General features: G+C 52.0%; 1 protein-coding gene across 7 annotated transcripts in view; it reads left to right on the top strand.

The window, feature by feature from the left end:
- Cables1 (Cdk5 and Abl enzyme substrate 1) overlaps positions 1–21,597 on the top strand; it is a 96,707-nt gene that overhangs the window by 71,010 nt on the left and 4,100 nt on the right. For 4 of the 7 annotated variants that reach the window (XM_021265161.2, XM_004853162.4, XM_004853161.4 and 1 more), the window contains 4 exons: positions 9,301–9,397; positions 10,518–10,674; positions 11,769–11,872; positions 21,215–21,321. In XM_021265161.2, coding sequence (XP_021120820.1) covers positions 9,301–9,397; positions 10,518–10,674; positions 11,769–11,872; positions 21,215–21,321 — 465 coding nt within the window. The other 3 variants (XM_087194052.1, XM_021265158.2, XM_021265159.2) reach the window with 2 other exon arrangements.

Raw genomic sequence — 21,597 nt, 5'->3', positions numbered from 1 at the left:
GCTTCAGAAAAGTTGGAAATGAGTGAGAAAGAGGAGGAGACTAATGGAACATCATCTCAGGAGTCTGAATTGGCATCTTGGGCAAGAATTGCTGAAAGAGCTCTTGAGCCCAAGGCTGTAAATTCATCTTCTGTTCCTGCCTCTGTTGAGGCCTGTTTGCCACAGGCCTCTGGTGCCAGTCAGTCAGTGTGGTCCCCACAGACCTCTGTCTGCAGATGGAACGGCCAGGTTCACCTGGAGGTCCATGCGGGCCTCACCTGGGTCCCTGACACTCCCAGGAGGGTGACTTCTCTCTCCTTGTTACCAGCCTGTACGTTCCCATCCCTAGGACCAGAAGATAATGTTGTGCTCTGAATGTGTTAAAGGGGATAGGATGATAAAAAGATTAGCTATAATGGGAGAGAAAAAACAACACATGTTGGAGACCAGAATATGTCACCGAAAATATGCCACCTTAAGCAGTATTATTTTTATCTGAAGGCAACTGGGCAGAAGCAGACAAAGAAATACTTTCTGTCTTCCCACTATTGGCCAAGAAAACAGGACATTAATATACACAGACGCCTATCTCTGCCAGGACAAATGATAGAAAGTACATAAATTGACATGCATCTTAAATAATTGCAGGACTAAACCCTAACAACTTCAGTATCTCCTGATGCTTTGAGACAGATGTATTATTTAGCTAATAGAAAATAGTTTAGTTTCAATTTTGTTTTAATAGAATTTTTGGAGCAGTTTTAGGTTTGCAGAAACTACAGAGTTGCCATACATTCTTCTAGTTTCTTCTGTTATTAACATCTCACTTTGGAGTTCCACGTGTTATTGATGTTGTTAACTAAGGTCTGTAGTTTCTATCCTTTCTTCCTCGTGCTGGACATTCTATGGGTTTTGTTGTTGCTGTTGTTTGTACTGGGGACTGAACCCAGGAGGTCTGTGCCACTGAGCTACATCAGCAGCCTTTTTTGTTTGTTTTTGGTACCGGGGATTGAACTCAAGACCTTGTGTTTGCGAGGCAGGTGCCGGAACCACTGAGCTAAATCCCCAGCCCCCCCTTGTTTGTTTTTATTTTGAGACAGTATTTCACTAAGTTTCCCAGGCTGGCTTTGAACCTGTAGTCCTTCTGCCTTAGCCTCCCAGCAGCTAGCAATACAGGCGTATGCCTTGTGCCTAGCCTTTCTATGGGTTTTGACAGTTGTTTGATGACATTCATCCGACACAGTGCCATGCACAGCATAATTCACTCCCTGAAGGTCCTGGTGCTCCATCTGTCCCTCCCCCCATTTCCTAAGAACCACAGATCCTTTTGTCACCTCCATGACTTTGCCCTTTCTAGAACACTATACATTTTGGTACTGGGGATCGAACTCCTGACCTTGTGCCTTCGAGGCAGATGTGGTGCCTTAGAACACTATACACTTTGAATCACACAACATGTGGCTTTTCAAGCTTTTACCCACAAATAATGCAGTTAAGATGTTTTGGGGGGGTTTTTTTGCTGTTGTTTTTCTTACTAGTTTATTTCTTAAAGACAAGGTCTCACTATGTAGTCCAGGATGGCCTTGAACCTGTGATCCTCCTGCCTCAGCCTCCCAGTGGGGTTATAGACCTGTGCCATCACACCTGGCAAGATTTATCTTTTCATAGATCAGTTTGTTGTTTATTTTAAGCTGAATAATACTCCATTGTCAGGAGGTAGCAGTTTGTATTCATCCACCTACTGAAAGACACTCTTGGTTGCTTCCATGTTTCTTGGTAATTCTAACTAAAGCTGCTGAAAACAAAACAAATGAAAAAGAGAGAAGGACTTGGCTTCCTCCTATTCTTCGCCCTCCAACTTTTGCTCGTAGGGTCAGAGCTCTTGCTTACACTTTGGGGGCCAGTTCAGCTGCATCATAGGCTGACGGGGCGTTGTGCGGTTGATGCCCCTTTGCGACACAGGCTCGGATGAGAAATGTGTTCCACCTTCCAGCCTGTCGCCTCAGAAACTGAGAGCACAGCCCACCAGTGAGTGGGGAACTTCGGGTGTTGTGTTGAGGGCTTGCCCCAGGCTTGTCCCTGTGCCTCAGGGAGGGGGTGCCAGTGTCCAAGCGCTCTTTATTTCCCGAATCATGTAGAAAGCAGTATTTCTCTATCTAGGAATCTGACCAGAAGAAAGGAAAAATGATCCCAGTAAACTTGCAACTGGGGCTCATGTGAAAAACCAAACTAGATGATTCCAGGGGAAAAGTCTCCGTGATGTGTGCGCAGTGCAGGCCCCTTTGGATGACGTCCCCGATGGCGTGGTAGCCGCTGGCCTCACTCCCTGCAAGTGCACTGGAGACGCGTGAGGGAAGCAGCCTCCCGGCGAACACGGGTGTCTCTGGGGGGGTGTTTTTCACTCGTCAACAGCTTCCACATGGTGTTTATGTCTTTAGCTTTTGGCATTCAGGACATTCAGATGAGGTCATCCACTTGGGCCCATTCCCTGAGTGTTGATCGTTTTGCGACACGGAGACCAGCTTCTGCTATTCTGAGACAGCCTTCAAGCCTCCATGCTCCCTGTCCGCTCCAGGCCCCTTCCTCCCGCCCGCTTTCCCCAGAAAGTTCTTTTTCCGTTGTGGAAAATTACACATTCACAAGCTGCTTCTGTCCTCACACCAAGCATATTCCCACACAGAGACCGATTCTGGAATGATCTCATGGGTGAATCATGCCATTATCCGGCTGTTTATAGGAGCTGCCTTTAGACAAAGATTTTGGTGTAAGCTACGTTAAGACCCCATCATTGTCTGCCAGTCGGCCTTGCGGGTATGGCTTATCCATGAAGTGCTGAGTGTGAGGAGGCAGGACTTCTAGGCTAAAAGCTGCTTTTGATTTCACTGTTTTCCTGTCAGCCGTGCACCTTGTTCATAGACTCAGCTTCTAGGGTGTAGCAGCCCTGCTGTGAAGCATGCAAGCCACCCTCATCCAAGATGGCACCCACTCCATGTCTGAAGGGGCAATATGTTAGCATTCTGTTACTGAAACAGTGCAGGAGACTGTTAATTTATAGAGAAAAAGGTTAGTTTGGTGCATAGGTTTAGAAGTTTTAGTCAACAACAGTCTGTTGGCTCTATTGTTTTGGGGCCTGTATTGAGGCAGGCAGTACATCGTGATGGGAGTATATGGCAGAGCAAATTCTACCTCATGGCCAGGACTCAAAAAGAGAAAGGAAGAGGAAAGGCCTGGGTCCCAGTATCCCCTTTGCAGGCACACCTGTTCACCTAAGACTTCTCGGTAGCCCCCACCTCCTAAAGACTCCTCCAGTAGTGCCACAGGCTGGAGACCAAACCTTTAATACATGGGCCTTCCAGATCCGAACTATACAGAGTGGGAAATAAGTCTTCTTCAGCTAAGCTAAATACTTATGCCATGGGGTTTCAGTGGGTGTGTAATCTCTTAATTAAAATTAGTTCACAAGTGGTATTTCCTTTCCTAATCCAGCTTTCAAGCTTTGCTTTCTGTGCAGCAAATCTCTTTCTTCTTTTTGAAGGGTCTAGAAATCCTGTTAATATTTAATTGGCTCTTAAATTATTTACACATCGAAGCGTTTGAGCTATTGTTGTCCTTTAAAGAGCAAGTGCCCAGTGGAGATCCTGGCTGGTGTTCCAAGGTCTTAAGCTTAGGGTACCATTGAAGAAATGATCAAGGTTAGAAGAAGTCAGGACAACCTTGTCTTAGAAGCAGAAACCCTGGAACATAGTTCATTGCATTGCCTACCCTTTTTCCATCTACTTCCTAGGTGTAAAGTATTAGATCATATTTTTTAAAGCTTAATATTGGTTCATTAATCATGCTCCCTAAGGAGAGAGCCATAGCTTGAACTTCCTGCTATCTAACAGGGAATCTTGTTTTCCCATCAAGATCAATTATGTGCATTATGGCTCAGTGAGCAGCCAGGTGGGCCTTTGCCAGCGAGCCACAGGAAGGAATGAAGAATTATTTTGCCTTTTACAAAAGGTAAAATCAAGAATCAGCCATCTGATGGCTAATGGTGACCTAGGCAATCCCCTTTGAGCGCCAGGATATCTGTCCATCTGCTGTGATCAGGTGACTCTGCAGTGCTGATCCGCAGTGTTTGCTTTGTGCCATAGAAGCCAAGACTAAGGACTGATCCAGGGGTTTCCTACCATGAAGCTGCAGACTTTCAAAGAGAGCCACATTAATGAATTGTGCCATCCTGTGAAGGATGCTACACCCTCTACATAACCAACCTGTTCTCTTTGCTTAGAGTATAGCTGCTTCATGGTGGTCTCCCCAAATGTACTTTCCCCCTCCTATTTTAACCCCTACTCCCATACCCATCTTCCTGAGCTCCTCCTCTGGCCCCTCCAACCACTCCATGCCTGCATTGGCCACTTTCAAACATCAGGCTTTAAAAAAGACAAAAAGCCTTGTGCTGGTTTTCCAAAATGGACTTGTTTTGCCTACTGCCTCTGCAGAAGTTACCAGACTTGCATAGACTGAGCAAGGCATGGTGATCTAGGTTCTGTGATCCCAGAACCCAGGAGGCTGAGGCAGAAGGATCACTGTGATTATGAGGCCAGCTTGGGGAAATAGTGAGTTCAAAGCCAGCCTGAACTACATACTGAGACCCTGGCTAAAAAAAAAAAAAAAAAAAAACCCAGCAAAACAACACACAGAATGCGAAATGAGCTCATGTAGGGAAGCAGTCTAAGCTACAGTGTTACCCAGAGCTGTGGGAGATGGAAGGGGAGCACAGTTTTGTACAATATCCACATACGGTTTTGGCACATGCCTCTTCCATTTTTAAAAGGAGACAGACTATAAATAAATATTTGAACTCTCCATGTATCTGGGAAAAAGTAATTCTCTAGGCTTTTCACAAAAGTTGCAAAGTCCAACTTCAGTTCATTTTTAATGACTTTCCTCTGAAGCTCCACGTTCTCCAGCTCTGTCTCCTGGTACCGGACGGTTAATTCTGGCATGTGAGCCAGCAGATATTTTTATTTCCATAACCATTTTATGAGAATTCAGAACAATGATCTTAGAAAGAAAACATCAAGATTTTATCTCCATTCCACTGGGACTTCTGCCTGATTCTTTTTCACTGAGTTTTTAGGAGGGTTTTTTTTCTGGGTGAATCTGCGGCACTCAGCGTTCCTTTCTGCAGGGTCCTCTAACTCCTTAGCTTCTGAGACCAGGGACACCAGAAGCCGTGCTGCTTTGGCTGGCTTTGCACTAACACAAGACCTGAGCAGCTATACGTAATATTAGGGGGCATGATGTGAAATCACTCTTGTTATATAGGTCAAATAAGGCCAAAAAAGGGCGATTTCCTAAGGTGTATGTTAATAGCAGGTTTCAGTGATGTTAATCAGAGCACTTAGTTAAGAAAAACCAACTCAAATTTTTTAGCCTCTTTTGGAAAGATGTTGTATTTCTCAGATCCTGGCGGTCTCACTGTACATAAACTTAGCTGTAAAAAGAAAGTGATAGCCGTTAGAAGTGGCGTAAGTGAACCCTGTTGTATTTTCTGTGAGGTGACTAGATGGGTGTATGTCTGTGCACCTGTGTGTACAAGGGGGACTCTTAATTCATACCCACCCAGGTGGCAGCTTGAAGCCAGTGGCAACTTCCCCCTGAATCTGAAGGGGAAATGTATAGAAACGTGTGTCCCCTGCCATCACGAGCAGTCAGTGTCCTAGAGAGGTTGTGACATTTGTTGCCATGCCAGTGAAGTTTTTAAAGTGTAAATGTAGTGGACACCGTGGACCTGCTTTAGTGTGCAAAAAGAGCTCATTCCTTCTCTTCACGTGACCTATCCGCTCCTCTGGCTCAGGACTGAAGGGTTTTCAGGTTCAGGCACCTCAGGCATCTGCCCTCCCCGGGATCGTGTGAAGGAGCCGTGGGCTCCTGTGATGTCCACACACTGCCAAGGCCCCCTAGTGTACCCTGGTGCTGCCCGCACCCCACTCCACCACACCCGTGACCCCTCCAGGCCAAAAGATCCACTGCCCTGTGCCACATGGGTGTTGCTAGGAACCTTGTTTGAGGGGTGCTGATAAAGTGCTGGGCATGGGGACCCCCTGGCCCTCGTTTCCACCTGCTGGGTCCTGCTTCTAGGACACCTAGCAGCGTCCCTGCAGTGACGGGCTTAGAAGGTAAGCATTCCTGACACAACAGCCAGGAAATGGCCAGGCCACCGGCTGGGAAGAGAAGTGGAGCACCAGATCCAGGTCATACATGCATTGTGTGTGACTGTATCATCTTGCCACAGGAAGTCACCAGTCAGTGGCAGCCAAAGTACTGACACGCACTCAGGCTGGGTCCAGCGTAGCAGTCACTGGCCACTGTGGCCATGTACATTTAATTAAAATTGCATATGATTAAAAACAAACTTCTTCGATCAACAGGTCACATCTCAAGCACTCAGTTGCCACATGTAGCCAGTGACTGCCAGGTGGGACAGCACAGCTGGAGAGACCCCAGCATGGAGCAAGAGTTCTGTACACAATGCTGGTCTGTCCTTAGCCCTGTGTGGTGCTGGTGCAGTTGAAGGTGGACCTGCTCTCCTTCCTTTTCTTACTAGGATTGGCCCCAGCTGTTTAGAAAGCAGCGTGATGTAGGTAAAGAGCCAGCAGGAAGTTTAGACTCCAGCAAGTCACACGAATTCTCCCAGATGGGTTGCTGCAGGAGGTGTGCTGGAGCCTTGCCTGGCTCCCTTTCACGTGGCCCCAGGAGTCTCCAAAGCACTTGGAAAATCCACTGGGTCTACAAGTCCCTGTTCTTTAGGCTTTGTGGTTTAGCTCGGGGAGAGGAATCTTGGATTTATAGAAGCGCACACAGTATAGTTTTTGCTATGGCTTCAATTTATGTCCTCCAGGAAAGCACCAAGAAGCGGGCTCTGGGAGAGGGCCGGCTGGGCTGGCTCTGTTAGCTGTGATATTCATATTTAGCAGTGCACAGACAGTTGGGGTGAGGCTGCCCTGGGGCGCAGTGGGCTACGAGCCAGAGGAGGAGGGGCACGATGGGAAACAGCATCACGGCATCTCTGTACACCAGGACCGGCGAGGCAGCCAGACCGCTGCCTCTCTGTAACCCCTTCTTCAGCATCTTGAGTCAGATGTTGTGTAGACGGTACAGAAATGGAGGCCCGCACTGTACTGCACCTGGGAGTGCTCTTGATGCAAGCCCACCTTAGCACTCCTGACCTCCCTCAGTGTTTCTCCCCAGAAAGTCAGAGCAGTTCCCTGCTTTTCAGTTTCTTTCAGCCCCAAATAACAGTCTCTGTCTGGCTAGATGGAGACAAGGAAATTGGAGGTGCGGATTGGATGCTGGGCGCAGCCTCGGAAAAGGAGGAGTTTGTGGACCTGGGCTGGAGGCCCCTGACTGAAGCCACAGCCTTCTGCCCATCCAGCTCTGCTGGGGTCGCTCCTCTGCTCCTTGCTCACCAAGAGATTTCCATTTCATCTTCTGGCGATCAGGTTTCGTGTAGTGGGCGTCCCCCTGTGAGTTCAGCATCTCCGGCCTGCATTGCTTTAAGGGGTCTGTGGGGAACCATCCTGGGGCTCACAAAGCAGGTAGAGCCACAGGCAATGATCCTGTGGGTATGGACAGTCCCAAGGTGCTGTGGCCTCGCTAAGCCCTGCTGTCCCCTGGTGTCATTTACATAGCTAGGGATGAGCAGGAGAATGGGGAACACACTGACTGAAATAAAAGTGTTCAAAGGGAAGAAATCCTATGCAGTGTGAAGGCTGTGTGGTGGTTGGCTGGTTGCCTTTGTTCCGCATGACTTTCGTGTCGTTCTGAGCGAGGCAGTGCCTGGCCTCCTGGGGAGACTGCTGTGAAAAGCAGCGCTTCATGGGTGCTGCAGGTCGATACTTATTTTGAGAAGCGGCCTCGCAGACTCTGCATTGGAGGTCGGACAGGGAGCCCACTCATCCTCGTCCTTGGAATACACGTAGATGGGGCGGTGGCGGAACAGAATCAGAGACCCTCTTTGTCCTCCATTCTGGACAGTGGCCCTTTCTCTCTTCTCCCCACCCGCCACTCTCTTTCTCTCCTTTTCTCTGCTTATCTTTGGCCCAGAAAGTCTTGCCTTTGTGTCTTTCCGTCACACTTGGGTTTGCTCGGGTCCTTGGTCCCCACAGTGAGAATGCTGTTGTTGGCGGTGGTGCTCACCCACAGGGATGAAGTGTCGTAGACAGAGGCTGAAGACGGGTCTCAGAGGGCTTCGTTTTATTTTATTTTTTATTTTTTTTTGTTTTTGTGGTACTGGGGATCGAACTTGGAACCTTGCACTTGCGAGGCAGGTGGCGGAACCACTGAGCTAAATCCCTGGGAGGGCTTCGTTTTAGAATCACCTGGGTATCACTTAAAACTCTGGACGCCCGGGTCCCACACATACTAATGTAGAATGTCTAGGGGTGTGAGCCACACAGCCTTTGGGCTTCAGAGATGCCCCAGTGATCCTAGTAAACAGCGAGAGTCGGGAAAGTCCTGTAAGGCAGAGGGATCATGGTGACTCTGTCTTGCATCTCCGAGGCACCAGAAAGAGCATCAGATGCACAATCAGTCACTGTCATCGACCATCCCGGTGCTCTTGGCAGGCTATTTACCTCCTTTGCACCTCGGTTTCCACCTCTGTAACATGGCTCAGGAATAATACTTGTCTTACAGGGTCACCTCAACCAAAAAAGTGGTATGTGCAAGTCTTTTGGAATTGTGCAGTGCTATAGAAATGCTTGTTATTGATGGAAATTATTCTCGTATAGATAGACGTTCCTCTCCTAGGTGGCTTGGCAAGGCAGTTGGGGTGACTGTGTGGCATTCATCCTTTCATCACCAGCGACAAACCTGATGATTATTCAGGACACTTATTTCTCCTGTTTGATAAAGGAGAGGGGTCACGAGAGGAGGTCTGGCCAGCTTTAAAAACCACCCAGCAGCTAGAGCCCCAGAACCCCACTGTCTCCAGCTCCAGGGACCGGTCCCTGGCTCCTGGGTAGCAGCTCATCCCTGAGGACACAGGGCCTTGCTGAGGAGGAAGGGACATCAGCAAACATTGCTCCCTCTTCGGTCTGCTTAGTTGGATCCTGTGTATGTCAGAGTGAATGAAACAAGGCAGAGCTGCCCAGAAGATGGCTGCCAACCCCCCAGGGAAGGGCGAGGAGATGCCACGCCTATCAGGGCCCACTTGTTCTTCAGTGCATGCGCGTGTGTGTGTGTGTGTGTGTGAGTGTGTGTGAGTGTGGTGTGGGGGGATGAACATCATCTCGGGGTCACACCAAAGCATTTCCCCTGGCTTCTCCTCAGGGACTTGAAGTTGGATGGAGGGAGACAATCAACAGGCGCCATGAGCTTGAAAGAGATCATTGGTCTGGAAGGTGTGGAGCTGGGAGCTGATGGGAAGGTAAGGCTGCAGGCTTTCCATCCCGGGTTCACACAGACACCACAGTTGTCCAGAGGCAGAGGCAGTGAGACCGACCACCTGCCTCCCTTGTGAAGCGGGAAGTAAGCCTGGGGCAGACAGGCGTGTGATGCCAGCCCACCCAGCTGTGCTGGGGTGCAGGAGAAACCCACCCAGCCAGTGAAGCAGTAGCAGCAAGGTGGGGCTCCCTGGGCATGCGCCCGTCTCCCCGTACTGCTTACAGCTGTGTGACACATTCGAGTACTTCACACACGCATACACATATCCACGCAGGTACCAGGTAGAGTGCTGGTTTGAACATCTGTTAACTGGTGGTGTCGGCAAGACACACTGCAGCTGCTAGAAAAGAGTTTGGTTTCTTACGGTCCCGAGAAGCCTGCAGTCCCTCAGCCTGCCACGGTGGCCACTCACATTCCGCCCCTCCGAGGTGCAGCGAGCTGCTGGGTGGCAGACATTCTCCATCAACCCACCAAGCCTGTTTCTCTGGGGACACTGTCCAGCACAGGCTGCTGGGCAGCGAGTGACTGTCACCCTCCTCAGCCCTGGGCGGCTGGTCGCCTCTGTGCATGAGTGGCAGCGTCCCAGGGCTTGGGGTGTAGGTAGGGTGCACATGAGGCGCTTCCCCAGGCGGGTGAAAGAAATGCACTCGCTCCATCCTTCTTCCCAAAGGGTGGGTGCTCACCCAGGACCGAGGGGGCATGGAGTCGAGCATCATGAACAGCCTCTGCCAGAGGAGCGGAATCAGCCCTTGTCAGAGACTCTGGGATCCTGATGTGTTCTGGAATTCTGCATTTGGTGGTTTATAAAAAGCAACACAGGATGTGTCTGGCATATAGCAAATTCTGAGGTCTTGCCTTGCCCACCATGTTAATAGTTCTACCACCTAACAGAAACAGTTAAAACTATACATCAAGCCTGTTCAAGTGGGATTTGGGCACAGATTTGGCATAAGCAGGGGCCAAAATATTTTTCATGTTTCAGATCACACATTTTAAAAAATAGACCTGAACTTGGGGTTGCAACAAAGCTCGGTCAAAATGCAAGCCCAGCATTGTCTGGAAGCAGTCACCGGTTTGGTTTGTTTTTTATCTTCATCTTTTAGACGGTTTCTTATACCCAGTTTCTGTTACCCACAAATGCCTTCGGAGCCCGGAGAAATACCATAGACTCCACCTCCTCTTTCTCCCAGTTCCATAACCTGAGCCACCGCAGCCTCTCCATCGGCCGGGCCAGCAGCACCCAGGGCAGCCTGGACATAGGTAACTGCGCCCGGCGGGGTCTGGGAAGCTCCAGGTGGGAGGTGCTGGCTTTATTGGGCCTCACTCTGCACGGAACGGAGCACAGGAGTCTGTGGGCAAAGGGACTTTGTGGAAGCTTGATCTCAGGCTGTGCAGTTCACAGCCAGGTCACAGGTGACCTCTCTGTTAGGTACCTCAGCTGCCGAGCCAGCAGGGTCCCGCCGAGGCTGCCTGCACCAGGCAGAGGGAACTGGGTTTCCCAGCTCCTCGCTTGCCATTCACAGTTATGTCCCACATGGTCAGACTGCTTGACTTTGGCTCCCTCCCCCCAGACAGTTGGGCCCTGAAGCGCAGGATCGGGCTGAGAATTTCCTCCGTGGTTATTATGGTGGACACTCTCAGTGGCCACCAAAGGAACATTAGCAGACCCGGCTACGCCCACCCAGGCCTTTGTAAGCATTGGCACAAGGGCGAAAATTAAAAGGCTGGGCTCCAACATGAGATCCTCCTGCCTGAGCCTCCCAGAGTATTGAGATTACAGGTATGTGTCACCATGCCTACCTTATTTTGCCATCTTTGTAAGAATTGGCACAAGGGCAAAAACTCTAGGGGGCACCATTATTCCTACTGTCAGAAGGGATTCCCAGGGAATGGGAACTTCTGTGTCACCCCGCCTCTGTCCTAGTGTCCGGCCACCCGTGGTCATTCTCGGCTCCGTGCATTGGTGACTGCCCTGGCTGGAGGTCATCCACACACGGCTTGGCCTCCTGGATGCATTCGCCCAAGTCGTCCCTGAGGCTTGAGTTACAAAACTTGGTCTGAAAATCTAGACGATGAGCGTTGGTGGGGCCACATTCCACCCCGGGTGAAGTGTGGGCTCTCCCACTTTGGGGAGACTGATATGTGATCTTGTGAAATAGAAGAAAGCATCAGAATGGTGAGAATTTGTTGGATCCTTTGCGGGGTGGAACCGCATGGAGACAGGGCTGTCAGCTTCCCCAGCCCCGCGCCGGAGGCCCGCCGGCTTTCGGGAGCCGCGCTTGGTGTTCTCCAGCTGCCTCTGCCTCAGACTCAGAGGACCCGGTTGCCTCACGCCGTTCTCGTGTTCTCCCCAGGTAGTGACCTGGGGGAATCCATGGACTATGACCCCAATCTCCTGGACGACCCTCAGTGGCCTTGCGGCAAGCACAAGCGAGTTCTGATCTTCCCTTCGTACATGGTGAGTAGCCACAGAGGGTTGGGTGCTTCGCTCTCCCTGCAGCCTCCTCCAAGGGTGGCTCGCTCGGGGGACTGCACCCCAGGGGTGACTCATGGGGACCTGGGATTCTGCTGGTCGTGCCTGCAGATGCCACTCTTAGGGTGTGAGAACTCCCAGCCTAGGCTGGGGTCCTTCACCTCTGAGGGGTGTCCCAGTTCACAGACCCCACTGGGGCTGCCCCGGCTCGTGCCTAGCAACACCATGTACTAGTCAGCTCTGATTGGGTCTCCATGGAGACTTCAGCCTCCACGTGCACTGGGCGGGGATGACGGGACTATCTCTGGGGATGGGTGTCCTACTTTCCTTGCTGTTCTTCATAGGCTCTTGCTGTTTTTCCCTTTGTGTAATTTTGGTTTCTGCTCTTGGGTGACCACCAGTGAGAGCTGCTGCTTCTCCCGACACTGGGGTGGGGAGTCCCCGCCAGGGTCCCACATCCTGTCTTTGGGCAGACAGACCTGTCCTGATTCTGGGCCAACCAGAGCGCTGGCAGCAGCAGTGGGAGGGGAGGACCAGGCTGGCAGGTAAAGCACGCAGCATCAGCCCAGAAAGCCCCCTCTTCTGCTCCTCTGTAGGTTCCTTCTCTCCCGCACTGTCCCCAGGTCTCAGCACTGAGCTGGAAGGTCCCACGCGGTGAGGACTGTAGATACCACAGTGAAAACCAGCCCCGCCTACTGAGAAGATACCAGATCTGGGGCCCGGGATTTAGCTCAGTGGCACCGTGCTTGCCTCATAAGTGCAAGGTCCTGAGTTCGATCCCCAGTACTGGGGGAAAAAAAGACACCAGATCCGCACTCACCAGTGTAACTGTTGTCCAAGAGAGGCCAGGCAGCTCCCAGGCCCCTGCTGCTGGCTTTCTGCATGTGTCCTCTCATCACTTGGCAGAGTTCAGAGGTCACTGTGATTCACCACACTGAGTCCAAATGAACTCCCAGAGGCAGTTATTACAGAATGACCCTGCTCCTCTCTCCCCCACTCATCCCAAAGCTCCTAACCCAGAGAGCTACACCACAGCTATGCAGAGTTTCTCTCTCCACTCCGTGACCTGTGCATTTGAAAACGGCTCATCCATCTTCCTCAGGGGCTAACACCTAGTAAGTGCTCAGTAAACAAACAGAACCACTGCCCTACGACTCAGGAGGGTGCACCGGAGAGGTTTTTCCTTGACTGAAAATAAGAATTCTTTTGCAGTTCACTGCTTTATAAAAGTTCACTTTGTTAATTAAGCAACTTGGGCAAGAAACTGTGGCTCAAAGTCTGAGTGAGGCTCTCACCGTTGAGGCTGAGACCACAACTCCCCTCTGAGGGCCCTGTCCCTGCTGGCTACCTCTGACTGCTGACCCGAGGGCAGGGCGTGAGGACAGCTCTGCAGACCAGCAGGGTCACCGTGTGTAGGTGACCAGGTGACGCGAACGTGCTCTGTTGTGGCTGATGGTGGGGTTTGGTGGGAGCTCCTAGTGACAGGTCACATTTGGTGACAACACTAACCTCTCCTTTTACAAGCCTGGTGTCTGTCAGGTGGGTGCCCGACCCGATTGCTGTCTTTTTCTTTAAGTGATGTCACAGTGAACTTTAAGGTTCTGGGCTAGAGCATGTGTGTGCATGCGCATGTGCATGCTCAGATAATTTTTGCTCCATGGCCAGTGTGCTAGATGGCTTGCCAAGTCAGTATACCTGTCCTGCCCTCCTCGTTTTTATGGATCATTTTTCATTCCTCACGTTGAGTTGGCAGTCTGTGCTTCCTGGAAGGGTCCGTGTCTTAGCGAAATAGGCTGTGGGAATTGCATCTTGTTGGTCAGATCTGTGACACCCGTCTCCTGTTCTGGCCGCAGCCATCATTATGTTGATCAAGGGCAGGTATAACTTTGGGAGCTACTGTCTAAGCTCCTGCCTGTGTGTGTGTGTGTGTGTGTGTGTGTGTTACAGAGTGCCTCAGCCCTGCTCCCTAGAGAGAAGCAGGCATGGATTGGAGGGCGGTTTCTTGGTCGTTTGTTCTGATCTTACAGGAACAAGAGTGTGAGTGTTTTGTGTTTGCCTTATTTTTGTGTTAATGATTACAGAATTTGCACCTGGCTGCGCCTTTCCTTCTCCAGTGGACAGTGAACCAACCACAAACCCCATTCTCACTGATCTCAGTGAGTAGGGAAGGCAGACAGCCAACAGCAGATAAGTCACTGGAGCCATGCAGAAAGCTGTCTTGGAAGAGTGATAGGTGACAGGGAGAATCCAGGGTGGGTTCTCCACACGAGGAGACCATGATGTGTCAGGGAGGGTGATGAAGTGTAAAATGGCCCTTTCCTCTGGTGTACACACAGGCCCTGGGCTCGGGGAGCTGCACATGCAATGGGCCCAGGACTCCCAAAGTCATCCCATAGCAACAAGAGCTCGAGGGTCCCTGGATCCATGCTGCAGGCCCCTGGGGTGCATTCAGCTACTGGGTTGGTGTGCCGAGCTCACTTTCCATCATCCAAGACAGGCTAATGTCAGGCCCATGAGGCCAACTCTGGCTCACTCTGCCCAGGCCTTCCTGCAGCCGCCTTTGCCTGCAGGTGAGAACAGACCCTGGGGCCACTCGGCCTCAGGGTCCTACTGTCCTCCAGCCTCCTCAAGCCCCAGGGACGTCCCCGAGCTGTCACCCGGTGTTTAGGGTTGCCCTGTCTGCACAGAGTTTCAGTCTCTGCAGAGTCAGACAACCCTCAGAGCAATGAGCTAAACCTTCCACCTCTCAAATCCCACAGCAGCCATATGCAGTGGAATTTATACACAATCACTGCACCCATTAAAGTCCACAGCCCCATGAGTTCTCTAAGTGCCCTTCCAGTCCATGTAGGATGTTTCTGTCCCCTTAGAAAGTCCCCCCGCGGGCTGGGGATTTAGCTCAGTGGTGCCACCACCTGCCCCACAAGCACAAGGTCCCGAGTTCGATCCCCGGTACCAAAAACAAAAAAAGCTAAAGTCCCCTCCCCTGTGGCAGCTAACTTCTGACTCCATATTTAGTTTTACCCATTCTGGAATTTCATGCAAATGAGGTCATAGAGTGTGCACTATTTTTGGGGGGTCTTCCACACACCTTAATGTCGGTGAGATTCACCTATGTGCGTGTATTGGTATTTTCCTCCTGTTTTGGAGTGGTATTGGATCCATACAATCTCTCCACTCTCCTGTTGATAAACATTTAGTGTTTCCATGCAGGGATATTAGGAAAACTGCTAACTTATACAAGTCTTTTTATGGGTACCTGTTTTCATTTTTCTTGGACGAATTCCCCAGGGGCAGATCGTAGCCAGATAGCAGCCATCCAGGGTGTTGTGGGATGTGTATTTCCTGGGTACTTTTTCTAAGAGCAATGTGAAAAGGCCTCTCATCCCCACACAGAGGGCATGCCTGGGGGGAGGGTCCAAGGCCTGTCATCTACAGCGTGGAAGTGGCCCCCTTAGAGAGGGGCCTCGCACTCTGAACCTTGATCCATGCAGGTCATTCCTGTTATTGTCCACTGTGAAAGGGCAAAGGTGAAAGGTTGGACTTGAAAGAGAAAATCCCTGGGGCCAGGTGTGGACAGCAGGTTGCAGCTGCCCGGGGTCCAGCCCTTGGGTGCCTGGAAGGTGACCATGGTGGCAGTCCTGTGTTGAGCACCTGCTACATGCAGGTTCTTGCAGGGCCTCATCCGGGGGCAGTGCAGGCGGGCGGGGGCCCTGAGTCACCACCGGATGCTTCCAGCCTGGTGTATAATTAGAGCCTCACTGGAGACCGGCTATTTATCATTGGAACCTGGCCGTTCACGGTGGTAGTGGTTTTCATTGTTCTTCTCCCCCTTTATGGGTGTGGAAAGCAATTAAGAGGAGAAGGCAAGGGAGAGAGCTGAGGTAATGCCAGCAGAGCTAACCCTGTTCCCTTGGATCTCTGGATCCTTTTTTTTCGAAGGACAAAATCCCTCTCTTTCTGCTCAGACATCAGAGAGGAACCGGGGTGTACCCTGTATGGTACCAGTAGGGATGTACGTCACCGGGACTGCTGGGTGGGTGGTGGCTGTGACAAAGTGCCTCTCCTTGAATTCACTTCGTAGTGGAACACAGGGCCCTGCGATCCCTGGTGTGTGGGAGTCACCCTTTGAACTGGGTTTTTCAGCAGTGTGAGCTGCTGAGGAGTGGCAACTAAGACTTTCTGGTGTCTCTATTGGTTTGTTTTCGCTGTCCCAGTGGCTCCAACAGTTTCCTGCCTGCAGGGTCCCCCCCTTTGCAAGGTCCCTTCCAGGCCCCCGGTTTCACCTGCCTCCTCTACTCCCTTGGGAGGCCTGGGCCCCTTTAAGGCCAGTGACAGCACGTGACAGAAGCATGGCTGGGGCTGGGAAGGCTTCTGTGGAAATCTGGGCCGTGGACGCAGTGGAAGACCTGGACTGTGTAGGCCCGCCACCGCTAGGTATGAGCGTTGAATTAAAATGCCTCAAGCCTGGCATGGCAGAGCACACCTGTGACCTAAGCACTCAGGAGGATCACTGCAAGTTCACAGCCAGCCAGGCTACATATCGAGACCTTGTCTCAAATATCATAAGAAAACAGCCTCAGATTCCTTACTGAGCTGGCGTGGTGGTGGCAGGGGATAGGGTATTTTTTGGAAACTGTGTTGTTAGATACAATCTGCATCCTGCACAGTTCACCTCTTCAGTGTGCAGTGCATTGGTTTATATATTCATAAAGTTACATGGCTGTAACCATAATCCATTTCAGAACATTTGCATCATCCCCCAAAGAAGCCCCTTCCCCTTTGAGCTGTCCTCTGAATCATGTACTGCCCCAGGCCCCAGTGTCCTCTCTGGATTTGCCTGTTCTCTATCAGTGGAGTCATACAGGATGTGCCTTCGAGTCTGGTTTGTTTCACGTAGCCTTACATTTCAAGGTTCATCCATGTTGTCACATGTATCAATATTGTAGTTTTTAATCATTTTTTTCCTGTAAAAAGTCCCAATATGTACAGCAGCATCTGCTCCCTTTCTGTGTATTCTTGGGGCGGGGCCGACCAATTTGTGACCTTTTTTTGAGGCAGGGTCTACCCCAGGCTGGCCTTGAACTCATAGCAATCCTGGCTTAGCCTCCTGAGTGCTGGGATTTCAGGTATGCACCACTATTCCCTGTTCAGGTCATGATTTTGAATAAGAGATGCCCCGTGGCCACTGTTGAAGAAACACACACGTAAAAGAACATCCAAAACCACCTGGGGTGTTCGAAGACACTACACATCTACCCAGTGGCACTACCCAGCAGTTCTGGAGCAGTGGAGGAGCAGCCAGCAAATCCCTGGCCCTGAACTCACCTTGCACTGCCTGAAAAGCAAAAACCTAAACCACTTCACATCAGTAAGGGAAACTCAAAGCTCCTCCCCCAAGGGGAAGGAGGGGGAGTCAATCCAGGGAACCCGAGGGGTAGAAATTGCTGCACATACAGCCCCAGGCTGTGTGGGCCTGCTCATTCCCATGGCTTCCCTGTCCTCCCCAGGAATAGGGCAACATGTGCAGGACAGCTGAGACGCCATCTGTTGATGGTTAGATCGATTTCGTTCAGGTCTGCCCTGTGTAATGACCTGCACATGCGCAGGACCTCTGCTTTCCCAGGGCCCAGCTGAGCTGGAAGTGCTGGTGCCGGTGGATGAGTAGAGGGGAAGCAGAGGAGCCCTGATTCTGCAGGCTTCAGGGGTGGAAGGAGCTCCCCAGATCATAACCTGGTCTTCCTGCCTTTCTCAGGCACAGTGGGGAAACTGAGGCATGGGGAGGCTGCATGCTTCCCCATCTCCAGCCCCTGAAGAGCCCTGGAACGTTCCTGCCCAGGGTGGGGGTCTCTCACCCCGAGGGCAGTGCCATTCTCCAGCGAGCTCGCCTATTCAGATTCCTGTGGAGAGGGGCAGAGATGGCCAGGCCCTACCAGGCTGGTAGACTGTGCCCATCAGCTCAGTGGGCCTCCACCCTCTCCTGCCCTGCCCTACATAGCCTTCCCTCCCTCCACAGTGCCGCAGCGGGTGCCTTGAGCCAGGCTGGGGCCCACATTCAGTCCCTTGGAGGCCCCTCTCTGCTCACCCCAAGTTAAGGCCAGACTTGTTTTTATAAAGAGCACAGGTTGTCCAATGTCTGCACCATAGACGAGGTAGACTCTTCTGGCAAGGCAATTAAGCTGTGGCCTTTTCCTGTTGGAGGGGTTCGGGGTGCCCCCCAGCCCTGTTCCTTCCCAACTCCGCTTCCTGTCTCCTGTGCGGCACGCTGGGCAGTGGACAGGGCTGCTTTGCAAACTGGATCTCTGGACATTCGGGGCTTGGGATGGCCTCCTGCTCCCAGCCGACCTTTCCCTCTTCCTCTTTATGCAGCTATGCCAGGCAGCTGCGAGAAAGTGCATTCAAGTGACCTCTCCCTCTCTGTCTCTGCAAAATGCAAGCGCTGCAGGTGGGGCTGATGTCCATCACTCTCGCAGCCCAGCCCACTGTCACCGCCACAGCTGGGCCAGGAAGGGCCCTTCATCTGGTGAATGCCAGGGCCTGGAATCAGGTGACAGTGACCACAGCCTGTGTCCTGAGGCCCTTGGTTTCTAGTAACCCGCTGTGGCAAAGCCTGGGCAGTGCGAGTTTGCATAACTCACACAATTAGCTCAGTAGGTGGACTTGGCAGGACCCACATTTGGACCTCCTGAGTTCATGAGAGAACATCGGCCCCAAGTTTAATTTACTCTCTGCCAAGCCCAAAAGAGTGGATGGCAGGGGCTGCTATGCCATGCCTGCAGTGCAGCCTCCTGGGACCAAGTCCCCAGCTCAGCACTGTCCATAGAGAAGTTCTCAGATGCCCGGGAGGTGCACCTTCTAAGGGGAACCACAGGGCTCCCTTGAGGCAGACAGGAACATGCCAAGGAACTTGGCCTGCCATCCTCCCAAGTGTTTCACAGAGTGGGGACATCATCACTGCCACCTGTGGGTAGGGGTGACCCATCTAGTACCAGGATCTGGGCCACGTGCACCCTCGGGCATTGTGAGGTCTTGGCTGAGCAGAGGTCCAGGGCCAGGTTGTCACCTGGAGCCACCCACTAGTGTCCCAGTGGAATGTCACGTGCAGCTGAGGGTGAGCAGGACATGGATGGCCCTGCTGATCAGGTGTCCCAGGGCCCAGCAGCAGGCAGGTGGTGGAGAAGCTAAAGGAGGAAGCTGAGCCCCAAGGGCTTAAGCACTTTGCCCGAATACCACTTGGCAGAGTTGGGTTTAAACCCAGGCTCCGCTCCCAAGTCTGTCCTTCCCCTGAGAACCACAGCTCAGAGAAGCAGGGACAAGGGTGAGGCTGAAGAGAGAGCCATCACAGCAGGCAGAAGAGGCAGGGAGAGGAGATGCCCGCCAAGGCCAGCTGGGGCTGCCGAGGGCTGAGGTAGGAGCAAGCCACTGCTGGGGGCAGAGCTGTGTCCCCAAAACAGATGTCCTCACCCCCAGGACCTTAGACCGCATCCCTGTTCCTATGAGTTAGGGTGTGGTCAGACTCGCCAATGTGATTGTGTCCATGTAGGAAGGCAGATACCCAGGGACAGATAAACGGAGTCCCCTTGTGAAGGCAGAGCTCGGAGCAAAGCACCCACGAGCTTAGAACAATTTCCAGGAACTCAGAAAAGCAAGGAAGGTTTCTACCCAGAGACAAAGCAATAGATTCTATTGCAGAGGAGCAGAGTCCGGTGACTCGTGGGTCCCAGGCTTCCGGCCCTGGCACTGGGAGGTGAGGCAGCTTGTCACAGCAGCCCCAGGAAGCTGATACAGTCACTGCCAGGACGGAGCACCTGGGCTGACGAGGATTACACTGCCTCCAAGTCCAACCTGCCTCACTCCAAAATGGACTTAAGCAGACAGACTGGGGGGACCATTCTCAGGCTCCTTCCCCGGTGGTGTGGACGTAACAGGCTTACAGCAGTCCAAGGTCACAGCTCCCTGTCCTGGATGCCCTTGAACTTGAGCTTCCTAAGGTGGCCACTGCCTGGGCTGCTGGTCCCTTTCTCTGGACTCCTCCTCTCTGCTGTGCCCTTGAGGACTTCCAGCCACTTGGAGGCCACGGAACGTGGGGCCATCCAGAGAGGCTGCCAGCCCAGTGAGACATGGTTGCTGCCTCTCTGAAGATGGCATGGGGTGCAGAAGGGGGTGGAACTGGTCCAAGAAACAGCTGTTTCTGGGCTTTGACAGAAGGCTGAGGTTTGCAGAGATCACCCCTCAAATGTATTCTATCTAACTTAGAAAAGACTCAAAGTAGCAAGGTGAAGGCCAAACAGATGCATGAATAACATGTCAGGCTGGCCTGGGCCTCCAGCTCAGAGCCATCACAAGGGCCCATCCTGTCTCTGGTAACAGAAAAGCAGGGCAGGGCAGCGGTGGTGCAGAATGTCGCTTGGCCCTGTCGGCGGCACATCTGTGAACCTGGGCGTTGTCATCCTGGCAGCTCCCACGTAGACCATACTTGCTGGGGGCTGAGTGCTGGGTAGGCCCAGGACCTCAGGGGATCAGCTGACTGGCCCTTGCTGCCCCGGGATTCAGCCTGGAAATAAATACCCACTTCCACTCATCTCACTGTCAGGAAAAGCAGGCCCTGGACAGGTCAGGATGTGAGTGTCAGAGCCTGTGGAACAAGACAAGGTCTTCAGGGAGTGAATGGCATGGTGCCTTCAGGTGGTCAGAACCTGGCCCGGAAGTGAGAGCCAGTCACAGTGGAAGCAAAGGTCATTGTAATACACAGTGCCTGTACGCATCGGTTACAGTTGGGGTGCAGAGCCCCGCACACACTGCACCCTAGTTGGTTTCAGAAGAAGGGGGCTTATTACAGAGTTGGTACTAAATGGCTTAGAAAATCCCTGGGATGGCTGGATGGCCCCCAGTCTCCTGCAGAGCCCCACTCCTCCACATCAGGACACAGGCTCATGACAGTAGCCCGTGTTGTTGAACACATGCTGTATGCCAGTTACTGTACGGAGCATGTCCGGCAGCTCTCAGAGCAACTGCAGCACCAGGAAGCTATGAGGGGTCCAGTGTGGGCTGAACCCAGATCCGTGGGAGTCCCAATTCCACGCCCTGAGCACTGCATTATGTACGAGACAACAGCTAGAAACACAGCAACTGCGAGGGCTTCCCTCCCTCTCTTTTGAGGTCCACGGGCCAGTTTTTCTACATGTTACCCCATCCTGCCAATAGTGGTGATTTCTTTTCCCTGTACCTCCAGAAGGCCATAGTTCTTGCAGGCACTGGATACCACTTGGGCATTGTTAGTACACGGGCCCTTATTTACAGAATGACTTGTCTCGCCCCCTGTTACAGACCACAGTAATCGACTATGTGAAGCCCTCAGATCTCAAGAAGGACATGAATGAGACCTTCAAGGAGAAGTTTCCTCACATTAAGTTAACACTCAGCAAAATAAGGAGGTATGGGCAGCTCCTGTCACCTTGAACTCTACCCTGCAGCCCCTTCCAAGCCGCTTGAGGCTCCTGCTTTGTAGGAGGGATCATTTCATGTTGCCTGCATGTAGCTCGTAAGTTCAGTAAGATTTGTTACAGAAACCCAGAGAGACTGGGCAGCACGCAGGTCTGCTATCTCTCGTGCAGGCAGAGCAGAGGAGAGTTGGCATCCAAGGGTCTGAGATAACCTCCCACAGTCACCTGCCCAGGGGACAGCGAGGCCCTGCCTTTAAGCAGTTACCA

Source organism: Heterocephalus glaber, unplaced genomic scaffold, assembly GCF_053883595.1.
Source record: "Heterocephalus glaber isolate CG9 unplaced genomic scaffold, H.glaber_assembly_v1.0 deba00000331, whole genome shotgun sequence".
Classification (NCBI taxonomy): Eukaryota; Metazoa; Chordata; class Mammalia; order Rodentia; family Bathyergidae; genus Heterocephalus; species Heterocephalus glaber.
This window is presented reverse-complemented; position numbering and strand designations above follow the sequence as displayed.